At 48.4% G+C, this 18,733-nt stretch overlaps 1 protein-coding gene across 1 annotated transcript; it reads right to left on the reverse strand.

Moving 5' to 3' along the window:
• Window positions 1–17,195: 17,195 nt before the first annotated feature.
• On the reverse strand, window positions 17,196–18,506 carry LOC121277729 (40S ribosomal protein S17-like). Its single transcript, XM_041187365.1, is given in 2 exon segments — window positions 17,196–17,337; window positions 18,103–18,506. Coding segments are annotated over 2 exon segments (546 nt in total).
• Between the last annotated feature and the right edge of the window lie 227 nt (window positions 18,507–18,733).

Consider the following 18,733-nt stretch of genomic DNA (forward strand, 5'->3'; position numbering starts at 1 on the left):
CTCCCTCATACACACACTGCAACCCCACACACACTTCCTCATACACACTCTGCACCCCCAAACACACTCCCTCATAAACACTCTGCACCCCCACACACACTGATTCATGCACTCTCTGCATCACCACACACAGTCCCCCATAAACACTCTGCAACTCCACACACACTCCCTCATACACACTCTGCACCACAACACACACTCTCTCATACACACTCTGCACCCTCACACATACTCCCTCATACACACTCTGCACTCCCAAACACACTCCCTCATACACACTCTGCAAAACAACACACACTCCCTCATACACACTCTGAAATACCACACACACTCCCTCATATACACTCTGCCCCCCGACACACACTCCCTCATATACACTCTGCACACCCAAATACACTCCCTCATACACACTCTGCACCCCCCACACACTCACTCATAAATACTCTTCACCCCCACATAATACTCCCTCATACAAACTCTGCAGCCCCACACACACTCCCTCATACACACTCTGCACCCCCGCACACACTCCCTCATACACACTCTGCCCCCCAACACACACTCCCTCATACACTCACCGCACCCCCACACACATGCCCTCGTACACACTCTTCACCCCCACACACACTCCCTCATAAACACTCTGCACCCCCACACACACTGTCTCATACTCACTCTGCATCACCACCCACACTCCCCCATAAACACTCTGCAACTCCACACACACTCCCACATACACACTCTGCACCACAACAGACACTCCCTCATACACACTCTGCACCCCCACACACACTCCCTCGTACACACTCTGCCCCGCAACACACACTCCCTCATACACTCACCGCACCCCCACACACATGCCCTCGTACACACTCTTCACCCCCACACACACTCCCTCATAAACACTCTGCACCCCCACACACACTGTCTCATACTCACTCTGCATCACCACCCACACTCCCCCATAAACACTCTGCAACTCCACACACACTCCCTCATACACACTCTGCATCACAACACACACTCCCTCATACAAACTCTGCACCACAACAGACACGCCTATGTACACACACTGCACCCCCACACACACTCCCTTGTACACACTCTGCACACCCACACATACTCATTCTATACACTCTCTGCACCCCCACACACACTACCACATGCACAAACTGCACTCCCACACACACTCCCTCATACACAATCTGCACACCCGCACACACTCCCTCATACACACTCTGCACGCCCACACACACTCCCTCATACACACACTGCAACCCCACACACACTTCCTCATAAACACACTGCAACCCCACACACACTCCCTCATACACACTCTGCACCCCCACACACACTCCCTCATACACACTCTGCACACCCGCACACACTCCCTCATAAACACTCTGCACCCCCACACACACTGCCTCATGCACTCTCTGCATCACCACCCACACTCCCCCATAAGCACTCTGCAACTCCATACACACTCCCTCATACACACTCTGCACCACAACACACACTCTCTCATACACACTCTGCACCCCCACACACACTCCCTCATACACACTCCGTACTCCCAAACACATTCCCTCATTCACACTCTGCAAAACGACACACACTCCCTCATACACACTCTGCATCCCCACACACACTCCCTCATGCACACTGTGCAACCCCCACACACACTTCCTCATACACACTGTGCACCCCCACACACACTCCCTCATACACACTCTGCACCCCCACACACACTCCCTCATAAACACCCTGCACCCCTACACACACTCCCTCATACACAATCTGCACTCCTACATAATACTCCCTCATACACACTCTGCAACCCCACACACACTCCATCATACACTCTCTGCACCCCCACATAATACTTCCTCATACAAACTCTGCACCCCAAACATACTCCTTCATAAACACTCTGCAAGCTCACACACACTCCCTCATACACACTCTGCACTCCCAAACACACTCCTTCATTCACACTCTGCAACTCCACACACACTCCCTCATACACGCTCTGCACCCCCAAACAAACTCCCTCATGAACACACTTCACCCCCACACACACTCCCTCATACACACACAGCACCTCCACACACACTACCTCATACACACTCAGCACTGCCACACACCCTCCCTCATACACACTCTGCTCCCCGACACACACTCCCTCATACACACTCTGCAACCCGCACACACACTCCCTCATACACACTCTGCACCCCCACATAATACTCCCTCATACAAACTCTGCACACCCGCCCACACTCCCTCATACACACTCTACACCCTCACACACATTCCCTCATACCCACACTGCACCCCCACGCACACCCCCTCGTACACACACTGCAACTTCACACACACTACCTCGTACACACTCTGCACCCCCACACACACTCACTCATAAATACTCTTCACCCCCACATAATACTCCCTCATACAAATTCTGCAGCCCCACACACACTCCCTCCTACACACTCTGCACCCCCACATAATACTCCCTCATACAAACTCTGCAGCCCCACACACACTCCCTCATACACACTCTACACCCCCGCACACACTCCCTCATACACACTCTGCCCCCCAACACACACTCCCTCATACACTCACCGCACCCCCACACACATGCCCTCGTACACACTCTTCACCCCCACACACACTCACTCATAAACACTCTGCACCCCCACACACACTGTCTCATACTCACTCTGCATCACCACCCACACTCCCCCATAAACACTCTGCAACTCCACACACACTCCCACATACACACTCTGCACCACAACAGACACTCCCTCATACACACTCTGCACCCCCACACATACTCCTTCATAAACACTCTGCAACCTCACACACACTCCCTCATACACACTTGGCAAAAGCACACACACTCCCTCATATACACTCTGCCCCCCGACACACACTCCCTCATATACACACTGCACATCCAAATACACTCCCTCATACACACTCTGCACCCCCACACACACTCATTCATACACACTCTGCACTCCTACATAATACTCCCTCATACACACTCTGCAACCCCACATAATACTTCCTCATACAAACTCTGCACCCCCACACATACTCCTTCATAAACGCTCTGCAAGCTCACACACACTCCCTCATACACACTCTGCACTCCCAAACACACTCCTTCATTCACACTCTGCAACTCCACACACACTCCCTCATACACGCTCTGCACACCCACACAAACTCCCTCATGAACACACTTCACCCCCACACACACTCCCTCATACACACACAGCACCTCCACACACACTACCTCATACACACTCAGCACTGCCACACACCCTCCCTCATACACACTCTGCTCCCCGACACACAATCCCTCATACACGCTCTGCACCCCCACACACACTCCCTCATACACCCTCTGCTCCCCCACATAACACTCCGTCATACGAACTCTGCAGCCCCACACACACTCCCTCATACGCAATCTGCACTCCCAAACACACTCCCTTATACACACCCTGCACGTCCACACACACTCCCTCGTACACACTCTGCACCCCCACACACACACGCCCTCGTACACACACTGCACCCCCACACACTCTCCCTCGTACACACTCTGCACACCCACACATACTCCTTCTATGCACGCTCTGCACCACAACACACACACGCTGTCATACACGCTCTGCAACCCCACACACACTAGCTCATGCACACACTGCACCCCCAAAAACACTCCCTCATACACACTCTGCACCCCCACACACACTCCCTCAAACACACTCTGTACCCTCGCACACACTCCCTCATACACACACTGCAACCCCACACACACTTCCTCATACACACTCTGCACCCCCAAATACAGTCCCTCATAAACAATCTGCACCCCCACACACACTGATTCATGCACTCTCTGCATCACCACACACACTCCCCCATAAACAATCTGCAACTCCACACACATTCCCTCATACACACTCTGCACCACAACACACACACTCTCATACACACTCTGCACCCTCACACACACTCCCTCATACACACTCTGCACCCCCACACACACTCCCTCATACACACACTGCAACCCCACACACACTTCCTCATACACACTCTGCACCCCCAAACACACTCCCTCATAAACACTCTGCACCCCCACACACACTGATTCATGCACTCTCTGCATCACCACACATACTCCCCCATAAACACTCTGCAACTCCACACACACTCCCTCATACACACTCTGCACCACAACACACACTCTCTCATACACACTCTGCACCCTCACACATACTCCCTCATACACACTCTGCACTCCCAAACACACTCCCTCGTACACACTCTGCCAAACAACACACACTCCCTCATACACACTCTGAAATACCACACACACTCCCTCATATACACTCTGCCCCCCGACACACACTCCCTCATATACACACTGCAGACCCAAATACACTCCCTCATACACACTCTGCACCCCCACACACACTCACTCATAAATACTCTTCACCCCCACATAATACTCCCTCATACAAACTCTGCAGCCCCACACACACTCCCTCATACACACTCTGCACCCCCGCACACACTCCCTCATACACACTCTGCCCCCCAACACACACTCCCTCATACACTCACCGCACCCCCACACACATGCCCTCGTACACACTCTTCACCCCCACACACACTCCCTCATAAACACTCTGCAGCCCCACACACACTGTCTCATACTCACTCTGCATCACCACCCACACTCCCCCATAAACACTCTGCAACTCCTCACACACTCCCTCATACACACTCTGCACCCCCACACACACTCCCTCGTACACACTCTGCCCCGCAACACACACTCCCTCATACACTCACCGCACCCCCACACACATGCCCTCGTACACACTCTTCACCCCCACACACACTCCCTCATGAACACTCTGCACCCCCACACACACTGTCGCATACTCACTCTGCATCACCACCCACACTCCCCCATAAACACTCTGCAACTCCACACACACTCCCTCATACACACTCTGCAGCACAACACACACTCCCTCATACAAACTCTGCACCACAACAGACACGCCCTCGTACACACACTGCACCCCCACACACATTCACTTGTACACACTCTGCACACCCACACATACTCATTCTATACACGCTCTGCACCCCCACACACACTACCACATGCACAAACTGCACTCCCACACACACTCCCTCATACACACTCTGCACACCCGCACACACTCCCTCATACACACTCTGCACCCCCACACACACTCCCTCATACACACTCTGCACCCCCACACACACTCCCTCATACACACTCTGCACACCCGCACACACTCCCTCATAAACACTCTGCACCCCCACACACACTGCCTCATGCACTCTCTGCATCACCTCCCACACTCCCCCATAAGCACTCTGCAACTCCATACACACTCCCTCATACACACTCTGCACCCCCACACACACTCCCTCATACACACTCTGTACTCCCAAACACATTCCCTCATTCACACTCTGCAAAACGACACACACTCCCTCATACACACTCTGCACCCCCACACACACTCCCTCATGCACACTGTGAAACCCCCACACACACTTCCTCATACACACTCTGCACCCCCACACACACTCCCTCATACACACTCTGCACCCCCACACACGCTCCCTCATAAACACCCTGCACCCCTACACACACTCCCTCATACACACTCTGCACTCCTACGTAATACTCCCTCATACACACTCTGCAACCCCACACACACTCCATCATACACACTCTGCACCCCCACATAATACTTCCTCATACAAACTCTGCACCCCAAACATACTCCTTCATAAACACTCTGCAAGCTCACACACACTCCCTCATACACACTCTGCACTCCCAAACACACTCCTTCATTCACACTCTGCAACTCCACACACACTCCCTCATACACGCTCTGCACCCCCACACAAACTCCCTCATGAACACACTTCACCCCCACACACACTCCCTCATACGCACACAGCACCTCCACACACACTACCTCATACACACTCAGCACTGCCACACACCCTCCCTCATACACACTCTGCTCCCCGACACACAATCCCTCATACACGCTCTGCACCCCCACACACACTCCCTCATACACACTCTGCACCCCCACACACACTCCCTCATACACACTCTGCACACCCGCACACACTCCCTCATAAACACTCTGCACCCCCACACACACTGAATCATGCACTCTCTGCATCACCACCCACACTCCCCCATAAACACTCTGCAACTCCATACACACTCCCTCATACACACTCTGCACCCCCACACACATTCTCTCATACACACTCTGCACCCCCACACACACTCCCTCATACACACTCTGTACTCCCAAACACATTCCCTCATTCACACTCTGCAAAACGACACACACTCCCTCATACACACTCTGCACCCCCACACACACTCCCTCATGCACACTGTGCAACCCCCCCACACACTTCCTCATACACACTCTGCAACCCCCCACACACTCCCTCATACACACTCTGCACCCCCACACACTCTGCCTCATACTCACTCTGCATCACCACCCACACTCCCCCATAAACACTCTGCAACTCCACACACACTCCCACATACACACTCTGCACCCCCACACACACTCCCTCATACACACTCTGCACCACAACACACACTCCCTCATACACACTCTGCACCCCCACACACATTCCCTCATACACACTCTGCACCACAACACACACTCCCTCATACACACTCTGCACCACAACACACACTCTCTCATACCCACTCTGCACCCCCACACACACTCCCTCATACACACTGTGCAACCCCACACACACTCCCTCATACACACTCTGTACTCCCAAACACATTCCCTCATTCACACTCTGCAAAACGACACACTCTACCTCATACACACTCTGCACCCCCACACACACTCCCTCATACACACACTGCAACCCCACACACATTCCCTCATACACACTCTGCACCCCCACACACACTCCCTCATAAACACTCTGCACCACAACACACACTCTCTCATACCCACTCTGCACCCCCACACACACTCCCTCATACACACTGTGCAACCCCACACACACTCCCTCATACACACTCTGTACTCCCAAACACATTCCCTCATTCACACTCTGCAAAACGACACACTCTACCTCATACACACTCTGCACCCCCACACACACTGCCTCATACACACACTGCAACCCCACACACACTTCCTCATACACACTCTGCACCCCCACACACACTCCCTCATACACACTCTGCACCCCCACACACACTGCCTCATGCACTCTCTGCATCACCACCCACACTCCCCCATAAACACTCTGCAACTCCATACACACTCCCTCATACACACTCTGCACCCCCACACACACTCCATCATACACACTCTGCACCCCCACATAATACTTCCTCATACAAACTGCACCCCCACACATACTCCTTCATAAACGCTCTGCAAGCTCACACACACTCCCTCATACACGCTCTGCACACCCACACAAACTCCCTCATGAACACACTTCACCCCCACACACACTCCCTCATACACACACAGCACCTCCACACACACTACCTCATACACACTCAGCACTGCCACACAACCTCCCTCATACACACTCCGCTCCCCAACACACAATCCCTCATACACGCTCTGCACCCCCACACACACTCCCTCATACACACTCTGCACCCCCACATAACACTCCGTCATACAAACTCTGCAGCCCCACACACACTCCCTCATACGCACTCTGCACTCCCAAACACACTCCCTCATACACACTCTGCACGTCCACACACACTCCCTCGTACACACTCTGCACCCCCACACACACACGCCCTCGTACACACACTGCATCCCCACACACTCTCCCTCGTACACACTCTGCACACCCACACATACTCCTCCTATGCACGCTCTGCACCACAACACACACACGCCCTCATACACGCTCTGCACCCCCACACACACTACCTCATGCACACACTGCACCCCCACAAACACTACCTCATACACACTCTGCACCCCCACACACACTCCCTCATACACACTCTGCAACCCCGCACACACTCCCTCATACACACTCTGCACCCCCGCACACACTCTCTCATACACACACTGCAACCCCACACACACTTCCTCATACACACTCTGCACCCCCAAACACACTCCCTCATAAACACTCTGCACCCCCACACACACTGATTCATGCACTCTCTGCATCACCACACACACTCCCCCATAAACACTCTGCAACTCCATACACACTCCCTCATACACACTCTGCACCACAACACACACTCTCTCATACACACTCTGCACCCTCATACACACTCCCTCATACACACTCTGCACCCCCACACACACTTCCTCATACACACTCTGCACCCCCACACACACTTCCTCATACACACTCTGCACCCCCACACAAACTCCCTCATAAACACTCTGCACCCCCACACACTCTGCCTCATACTCACTCTGCATCACCACCCACACTCCCCCATAAACACTCTGCAACTCCACACACACTCCCTCATACACACTCTGCACCACAACACACACTCCCTCTTACACACTCTGCACCCCCACACACACTCCCTCATACACACACTGCAACCCCACACACACTTCCTCATACACACTCTTCACCCCCACACAAACTCCCTCATAAACACTCTGCACCCCCACACACTCTGCCTCATACTCACTCTGCATCACCACCCACACTCCCCCATAAACACTCTGCAACTCCATACACACTCCCTGATACACACTCTGTACCCCCACACACACTCCCTCATACACACTCTGCACCCCCACACACACTCCCTCATACACACTCTGCACCCCCACACACACTCCCTCATACACACCCTGCACCACAACACACACTCTCTCATGCACACACTGCACCACAACACACACTCCCTCATACACACTCTGCACCCCCACACACACACCCTCATGCACACTCTGCACCCCCACACACACTCCCTCATACACACTCTGCACCCCCACACACACTCCCTCATACACAACCTGCACCACAACACACACTCTCTCATGCACACACTGCACCACAACACACACTCCCTCATACACACTCTGCACCCCCACACACACACCCTCATACACACTCTTCCCCCCCCCACACACTCCCTCATACACACTCTGCACCCCCACACACTCTGCCTCATACTCACTCTGCATCACCACCCACACTCCCCCATAAAAACTCTGCAACTCCACACACACTCCCTCATACACACTCTGCACCCCCACACACACTCCCTCATACACACTCTGCACACCCGCACACACTCCCTCATACACACTCTGCACCCCCACACACACTCCCTCATACACAATCTGCACCCCCACACACACTCCCTCATACACACTCTGCACCCCCACACACTCTGCCTCATACTCACTCTGCATCACCACCCACACTCCCCCATAAACAGTCTGCAACTCCACACACACTCCCTCATACACACTCTGCACCACAACACACACTCCCTCATACACACTCTGCACCCCCACACACACTCCCTCATTCACACACTGCAACCCCACACACACTTCCTCATACACACTCTGCACCCCCACACACACTCCCTCATACACACTCTGCACCCCCACACACACTCCCTCATACACACTCTGCACCCCCACACACACTCCCTCATACACACTCTGCCCCCCCACACACACTCCCTCATACACACTCTGTACTCCCACATTCCCTCATTCACACTCTGCAAAACGACACACACTCCCTCATACACACTCTGCACCCCCACACACACTCCCTCATACACACTCTGCACCCCCACACACACTCCCTCATACACACTCTGCACCCCCACACACACTTCCTCATACACACTCTGCACCCCCACACACACTCCCTCATACACACTCTGCACCCCCACACACAGTCCCTCATACACACTCTGCACCCCCACACACACTTCCTCATACACACTCTGCACCCCCACACACACTTCCTCATACACACTCTGCACCCCCACACACACTTCCTCATACACACTCTGCACCCCCACACACGCTCCCTCATAAACACCCTGCACCCTTACACACATGCTCTCGTACACACACTCCCCCGCAAACACAATCTCCAGACACAAAACCCCCTCACACTCTCTCTGTCTGCTCCCTACCTCCTTCACATTCTCCCCTCCTCACATTCTCACCCCCGACACTCTCTCACCCCCCACACTCTTTCTCCCCCTAACACTCTCTCCCCTTCATGCTGTCTCAACCCACCTCACAATGACTCATCCCCTCACTCTCCCTACCTCCTCACATTCTCTACCCCCCTGTCACACTCTCTTCCCCTCTCCCACACACACTGACTCTCTCCCTCCGCCCCCTCACACTCTCTCTCTCTCACACTATCTCCAGTCACACACTTACTCAGCTGCTTGTGAGTTCTACTCTGGCTGCCTCATGCCCAGCTTTGGCCCGCCTAAGCCCTAAACTGGATGCCTGGGACTTGCTCCGCAGCACCTCCATTCCCTGGTACCTCAGCTCCCTGCTCCTCAGCTCCCCAGCTCCCTGCTCCTCAGCTCCCCAGCTCCCTGCTCCTCAGCTCCCCAGCTCCCTGCTCCTCAGCTCCCTGACTCTCGGCTCATCGGGTCACGCCACCTGGCCTCAGCTCCCCAGGCCCCGAACTCAGTACCACTGGTGTTTGCTGCTCCTCCAATCACAGATTGTTTCTCTCCCACATTTGCTGCTGATAGGCTCACTAGTGAGCCTGGCTTAGACCTGCTGCATCTCCAACTTTCTCCAGTTCTGATGAAAGGTCATCCCCTGAGACGTTAATTCTGTTTCTTTCTCCAGAGATGCTGCCTGACCTTGTTGAGTATTTTCAGCGTTTTTGTTTTTATTAAAGCCTCATCTCCCTCCCTCCCATTCCTGCTTTGTTCATGCTTCTGACTGTAGGATAGTGGCTGACTCAACATGTCTGATAAAGATATTCCAACATAAATTTAAAACAGGTAAAAGCGACTTCAGTCAGGGCTACACAACTATTTCCATTGGTTTTAGGTCATGTGTTTAGAGCATCTATAGAAAGTGACTGTTCTGTTTAGCATTGCTGTGGCAAAGATTAAGAGAAATGCACAGACCTATTCAGAAGATTGAGGTTAATATTGGTCTGAGGTATGAAAATTCACCCTTGGAACAGGGCTGCATTGTGGGCAGGAGATACAAAGAGGACCTGGGGAGTTCTGTGCTGGTGCCATCCCCCCTTAACATAATGATTGTCATGGTTGAAAGGCCTTTATATGTGTCCTAGTTGGAGGAACAGTAAGTTCAATAAGTCAAATGTTTTCCTTCTTTGCCATCTTTATATCAATCTAAGCATCTTTGGTTGTCAGGGAAGTAAGGGTTCATCAGAAGATGGGGGCACCTCCCAACTACTAGCCAGCCACCAAATATTAATTTAGGCCATCTTTTCACAAAGGGCCATTTCCGGCCCCATTTCTGGCTCCCTCCAGTCCCCCAGAATTCGTTTAAATTATATCATTTTCACGCCCAGAGAATGTTTTGATCAGCCTCTTCATGTATAGTTGGTTTCCTGGCCTTGGAAATAAAGGTCAATGCAAATGTTTCCAATATTGTCCACCATAATTTAATAAATAACATGTGAAATGTCTCTGAACTTAGTGTATGCTGCCACCTTTGAAATGCAGTTTCCCAGGAATGGACCCACTCCTACCTTCTTAAAAGCCCTAAATATCTGAAACTGAACCTGTAGCTTGGTGGCTGTCAAAATGACAGGCTGACCTTCACTCCCACAATTCTCACATGTTTTCCCAGCAACTGATTGTATGACTCCAATAACTATTTACACGCTCTCTGTTTATCTGTTCACATCAGATGCACTGCTCGTTTGACGCTTGTCCTGTTACCTCAAAGGAACTCTTTGCACTCCCTGCAAAGAGGAAGGCTGTGCAAAACGAAGCCTGATAGTGAGGTGGAGGCAGAATCAATTGTAGCTTTCAAAGGGGAAATGGATCATTATCTGAAGAGAACAATTGGTATTACAATGGGGAAAGGGCGGTGGAGTGGGACAGGCTGAATTGCTGTTACAGAGAGCCATCGTGGACACGAGGGACCATATGTCCTCCTTTTGTGCTGTAACCATTCCATGATTCTATGAAAACAGTCAGCAGAAAATCCACACTGATGGCACACTAACCTGTAATACCCTCCCTGTATGAGGATAAATGGAATGAAAACTGATCATTTTCGATAATGTGTGAATGACCATTTTTGATAATGGGTGAATGACCCTCAATGCCAGTTTTGCTGCTGGTTGGGAAGTTGAACATCTATCCTATTATTTCCTTGTGTATAACCTCTATTTCATACTCCATAATGTGTCGTGCTGTGTACAGTACCAAATTGTGCTGATCATTCAGCCATTGGGTACATTAGAGTCTTCAACTGTATTTTCTCCTTTATCAAGCCAAATCTGCACTGCAGCATCACATTATAGTCTTGTTCTCTTTGTGAGACCCAGGAGGAAAAAACAGTTTGGACCTGTACTCTTATTTCTCACCTTTCACTGGTGTTCCATTTGAAGGCATACAAGACCAGTTTGGACCAGTATTCTTATTTCCCCATTTTTACTGTTTTTCATTCATTCTGGGTGCTGCAAGTGTTTTTGTTTCAGAAAGAAAACACCAAAAGATTTCCTGAATCTGTTCAGAAAGATTGTTCTTGCAAAACCAAGTTTTTAATGATAAAACTGTGATATCGGTGGCTCAGTCCTAGAACATCACTCAGCATAAAGTGGAAAATGCCACAGCAGTGGCTGAAAAGCAGCACATTAATTTAGAGAGAGCGTTTTCAGGAAACCTCAAAGAGTATCATTGCAACATAATAATAGAGCTTTTTATGTCAAGCAGAAGCGTGTGCAGAAACATATGCAGCTGCTCCAAGGTCGAAGGTAATGCATCCATTATCAGTTACACTTGCAGTGAATAACTTATTGGTCCAAGGCTGGCTAAATGCACCACAGTTTCAGGGTTTTTTTGGTGAATAGCTAGATTTATGTTGAGACTTGTTTATCAAAACTGTAAGAATTTAGTTTTGATTTTAAATATTTCCATAAATTGTTTGCTTAGAGGATTTCAGGTCGTTAAATGCAGATTGAACAGAGACAAATGTTTGTTCCCAAGTGACAGATATAACTTGTTTTATTCATTGAGCCACTAAAATATTCACTGAAGGGGTATCGTGGTGCCAATGTTAGGAAATTATGTCCTCGTAAACTGCAAATGCAACATGCCGTTGCATCATGTTGATATTCGGATTCATTGTTCCGTCTCTAAATCATTCTTTCCCGGGCACTGAAAGGACATAAGTTTATCCTTTCCTCTTACTTCTTCAACATTAAGGCCTTTAAACTCATGACTTTGTGATTTACCTTTACATTTAAGAAACAGCACTTGAATCAGTTTCTCAAACTATACAGTGTATAAAAAAAAAATTGTCTGGGTCCATTTTCCAGACTTGACATTGTGCAGGCAGAGTGTCGCCAAATGCAAAGACCTGTGCATAGATGAAAATTATCCCCTAGCCCCCCCAGTGTAATTGGGGTGAAGATGCAGATGACGGCAGGTTACGCGTCCACAGGCAGATTACCTGAGGGAGGGCATCAGTGTTGGCCACCTGCCTCATTAACAGGGAAATCCTGGTGGGGTAGTTGGTGGGGTGGGGGGCGGGTGAGGGGGGGTGGCTGCTAGTGTGGTAAGTGGAGGATTTTGGCACCTGCACAATCAGGGGATCACCTTGTTTGATAAAGAATAAGTAAGAATAATTCTGAAGGTTACCTGTTGTTGACTGTATGGAGACTACTGAAAAATTCAGGTACCTATCCCTCTTATTGCTAACTCATTCCAACAAAAAGTCCTTCAACAGGTGTTAGGCCTCTAAACAATGTGTTAAAAGCCCTAAAGCTCGGTAGAGATTGGATGAATCAGATTGGCAAAGTTAGCCTGGAAGGTGAGTTCATACAGTGTTTTTGGGATAGTTTCTAAGAGCAGCACGTTCTCGAGCCAACCAGAGAACTGACAATTCTAGACCTGATAATGTGCAATGGGACAGGAATAGTTAATGACCTCATAACAAAGGACCCTCTAGGTAGCAGTGATCGTAACGTGATTGAATTTTGCATTCAGTTTGAAGGTGAGAATTATGCGTCTAAGATTAGTGCTCTGAGCCTAAATAAATCTATTTCAAAGGTATGAAGACAGCTGTCTAAACTGAACAGGAAAATTAGGTTAAAGGGTAGGACAGCAGAGCTGCAGTGACAGACATTTAAGGAGATATTTCATAACACTCAGCAAAGAAACATTCCAGCAACGATGGAAGACTAGGAGAAAGATGCACCATCCATGGTTAACTAAGGAAGTTAAAGATAGCATCTAGTTGAAAGAAAAAACATATAATTCTGCAAAGATTAGTGGTAGGTCAGAAAATTGGACAGAATTTAAAAACCAGCGTAGAATTACTAAAAAGAAAAGGATGGAGAAATTAGTGTATAAGAGAAAGTTAGCTAGAAATATTAAATCAGATAGTAGGCGTTTCCACAAGCCTACTCCTGCTCTTATCTCCTATGTTCCTATTTTTCCTGCATTCCTCTGTATTTTAAAAGGAAAACATTACCTAAGCTCAGCATATTTGTGCTGTAGAGAATGAGTCTGGGGAATTTATAATGAGAAATAAGGAAATGGCGGAAGCATTGAACAGATATTTTGCATCTATCTTCACAGTAGAAGACACAAATAACATCCCTAAAATACTTGTAAATAAAAAGGCCAAAGCGAGGGAGGAACTTAAAACAGTTACAATCACCAGGGAAAAGGCACTGAGAAAACTATTAGAATTAAAGGTTGTCAATTTTCCAGGACATGATGGCCTGCATTCTTGGGTCTTCAAAGAAGTGGTTGCTGAGATAATAGTTATAATTGGTTATAATTTCCCAAAATTTCCAGATTCTGGAAAGGTCCAGTCAGACTGGAAAATAGTGAATGTAACTCCTTTATTTAAGAAAGGATGGAGACAGAAAGCAGGAAACTACAGGCCAGTTAAATTAACATCTGTCATAGGGAAAATGCTAGAATCCATTATTAAGGAAGGTATAGCAAGGCGTTTAGAGATCATTAATGCAACCAAGCAGAATCAGCATGGTTTTATGAAAGGGAAATCATGTTTGACTAATTTATTAGTGCTCTTTGAAGAAGTAACATACCATGTGGATAAAGGGGAACCTGTGGACGTGTACTTGGATTTCCAAAAGACATTTGATAAAATGCCACATCAAAGGTTACTATGAAAAATAAGAGCTCGTGATGTGGGGATTAACATATTCGCATGCAGAGAAGATTGATTATCTGACTGGAAGCAGACAGAAGGGATAAATAGGTATTTTTCTGTAACTAGTGGAGTGCCACAGGGATCAATGCTTGGGCCTCAACTATTTATAATCTATATAAATGATTTGTATGAAGGGACTGAATGAATTGATTCAAAATTTGTTGATGTCACAAAGATAGGTAGGAAAGTAAGTTGTGAGGAGGACATAAGGAGTCTGCAAAAGGATATAGACAGGTTAAGTGAGTGGGCAAAAATTTGGCAGATGGAGTATAATGTGGGAAAATGTGAACTTTTCCACTTTGCCAGGAACAATAGAAAAATTGTATACTAGTTAAATGGAGAGAGATTGCAGAGCTCTCTGATACAAAGCGATTCACAAAAAAGTTAGTGTATGGTATAGCAAGTAATTAGGAAGACAAATGGAATGTTATTGTTTATTGCAAGGAGAATGGAATCTAAAAGTAGCGAAGTTTTGCTACAATTGTACAGGGTTTTGGTAAGACTGCACCTGGTGTGCTGTGTATGGTTTTGGTCTCCTTACTCAAGAAAAGATTGGAAGCAGTTCAGAAAAGGTTCACTTGTCTGATTCCTGGCATGAAGGGATTATCTTATGAGGAAAAGTTGGACAGTTTGGGCCTGGAGTTTAGAAGAATGAGAGGTGACCTTATTGAAACATGTAAGATCCTGAGGGGCCTTGACAGGGTGGATGCTGAAAGGATGTTTCCCCTTGTGGGAGAGACTTGATCTACAGATCACAATTCAAAGATAAGGTGTTTTTCTCTCAGAAGTTAATTAGTTTGTGGATTCATTCCCCAGAGAGCAGAGGAGGCAGAGCAATTGTATACTTTTAAGGCTGAGTTGGATAGATTCTTGATGAACAAGGGAATCAAAGGTTACAGTGGGTAGACAGACATGAAAGTAGAGTTGAGGCCACAATCAGATCAGCCATGATCTTACCAAATAGCAGAGCAAGATCAAGGAGCTGAACGGCCTACACCTGCTCCTAATTTTTATGTTTGTATATATCCTGAAAAGTTGTATGTTGGGCATCTTGGGAGTTAAGTATTAATAACTGAGCTTCCTTGCATTTTGGAGCAGCAGACTTCCCAAGATGAACAAGATGGCTTCGAAGTGGAAATAAGTGACAGTAATGACATCAGCCATGAGTGATTAAAGTATAACTTTAGTTGCTTGGGTAATAAACATAGGTGGAGGATTCATTAACTGTTGTATAGAAAGGTAATGGTTAATGAAGCCTATTCTTCAAAGAGGCTAGGACATGTGCATCAGAGGGTCTTGTTTAAACTTTGGAGTAAATAAGTCCAACCATTTGCATGAATAGGCTGTCTTCAAAGGATTTGAAAATAAATATATGATGAGGCCTTATCTGTGCCATGTACCTTTGAAGTGGGCAAAAAATATTGTGTATGAAAGGAAAATGGTTTTTATTAGTTCTTCAGAGCGCTTGAGAGATACAGGAATGGTAGAGGTTCTCTCTCTCTGTCTATAGTTCAGCTGATCACTGCCCTGACATCAATAAAGTCTGTTCCATATACTGTACCATCAAGAGTCCTATGCCTTCTCAAAATGTGTAGTTGTGAACCATAAAAGAAATAAGTTTGAATGCAAACATAGGGTCCACCCAGGATGTGAGCAGTGGACAAAAGTGGTAAAATGGGAAGAGTGAGAAAATAAGAAATGCTAAACTCGGGTTCCACCATTAGTCAGATGTTTGTGCAGACCTTTTGCCTGCCAAATGGCTGCTAGGTAGCTCTTAAGTGTTTTGAGACGAGATGTGAAAGATGCCGTGTCTCTCTTCTTCCTGTTGAAGAAACTGTTCTTTCTTGCACAAATGGAAGGATTTTATCAAAAAGGGGGAGAATTCCTGAACACTTGTGCTGGAAACTTCTGGTCAGTGTGCGGGGGTGGGCCCCACTCGCCGATGTGTAAAATGACGCACAGTGACTTCGGGCATGTGTTATTCCGATCTTCAGTTCGGCGGGTGCGCACTGGAGTTGGCTGGGGACCCGCCGAACTGTCAAAGGCCTATTAAGGCCATTAATCACCTCATTAAAGTCATTGCCAGGGCTGCCCATCCAACCTTAAGGTTGTCGGGTAGGCGAAGAGCCCAGGCGGCCTTCACTTTTTTCATGGAACCTCATCTACAGGCGGGATGAGGTTTCATGAAGGGTTTCTAAGTTCAATAAAAATTTTTGTTAATATTCATTGACATGTCCCAGCTCATGTGACACTGTCACGTGAGGGGACATGTCTGAATAATGTTTTAAATTTTTTTTTCAAGTTTTCATAATGAAAATAATCTGCCTCGGGGGATTTCTGCATTCGTCCACATGCATGCATGACAGAGCTCAGGCCCCGATTCTCCCTCCTCCTCCCGCCCGCAAAGGGAGCACTGAGCACTTCTGGGTGCATGGCCCACACACGTAGAATGGCGGCGGCAGCCAATCGCGGATGGCGATCGGCTGCGCTCCTGCCCATGTCCGCTCCCACCCAGCCCACCCGACGGGGAGAAAATTCTCCCCTTGCTCCCTCTTTCAGAAATGTTTTTTTTTGCTTTTGTCTTTTTAATTGTAGAGCATTGTGATACAAATAATTTTGGATCCTTGGAGTCCCGAAAGCCATTCCTACTGAAGGCTCTGTGACCTGCAGATTGGACAAGCTGCCAAAGTCCAGCAGCTTAAGCATCTCCTTGGTATCTGGGTCCACCTCAATCATCTCTTGATCCAGAGCGGAAACCTCTCTGACATACTTATCCCTTCACTCCCGCTCTTCTTCCTACAGTTTGATAGCGATGCCTCTGACAGGCCTATGCTGAATCTGCTTTATTAAGTATGTCACATACCCTGGAATTTTGTTGTGAAATTTCTTGTTGGGGATGATGGCAATCTTCTCGCTTTCGTTGGTGTGGAAGTCATTGCCAATGCGGCCATAGTATTTCTCAATGATCACTCGGGCAGCTTTCTTGACAGTCTTAGTCCTGACACGACCCATCTTGGATTTGACAAGTTCTACAAATGTTTTATTAACTGTCTTGGAATCTCAGCTTTGTTGCAGTTGATTGAAGTTGTAAGTGGATGAAACAATTCCTACAGTTTGTACAGTTTCGCAGTGAAACACTCAGTAGATAAGTAAGTGTGCTTGCAGTTTTTAATTAACTTACAATCCTACTGAATAAAATTGACTGTAACATGGATTCAAACAGATGCTTCTTCTCAGCT

This window comes from Carcharodon carcharias, chromosome 5 (genome assembly GCF_017639515.1).
Source record: "Carcharodon carcharias isolate sCarCar2 chromosome 5, sCarCar2.pri, whole genome shotgun sequence".
Taxonomy (NCBI): Eukaryota; Metazoa; Chordata; class Chondrichthyes; order Lamniformes; family Lamnidae; genus Carcharodon; species Carcharodon carcharias.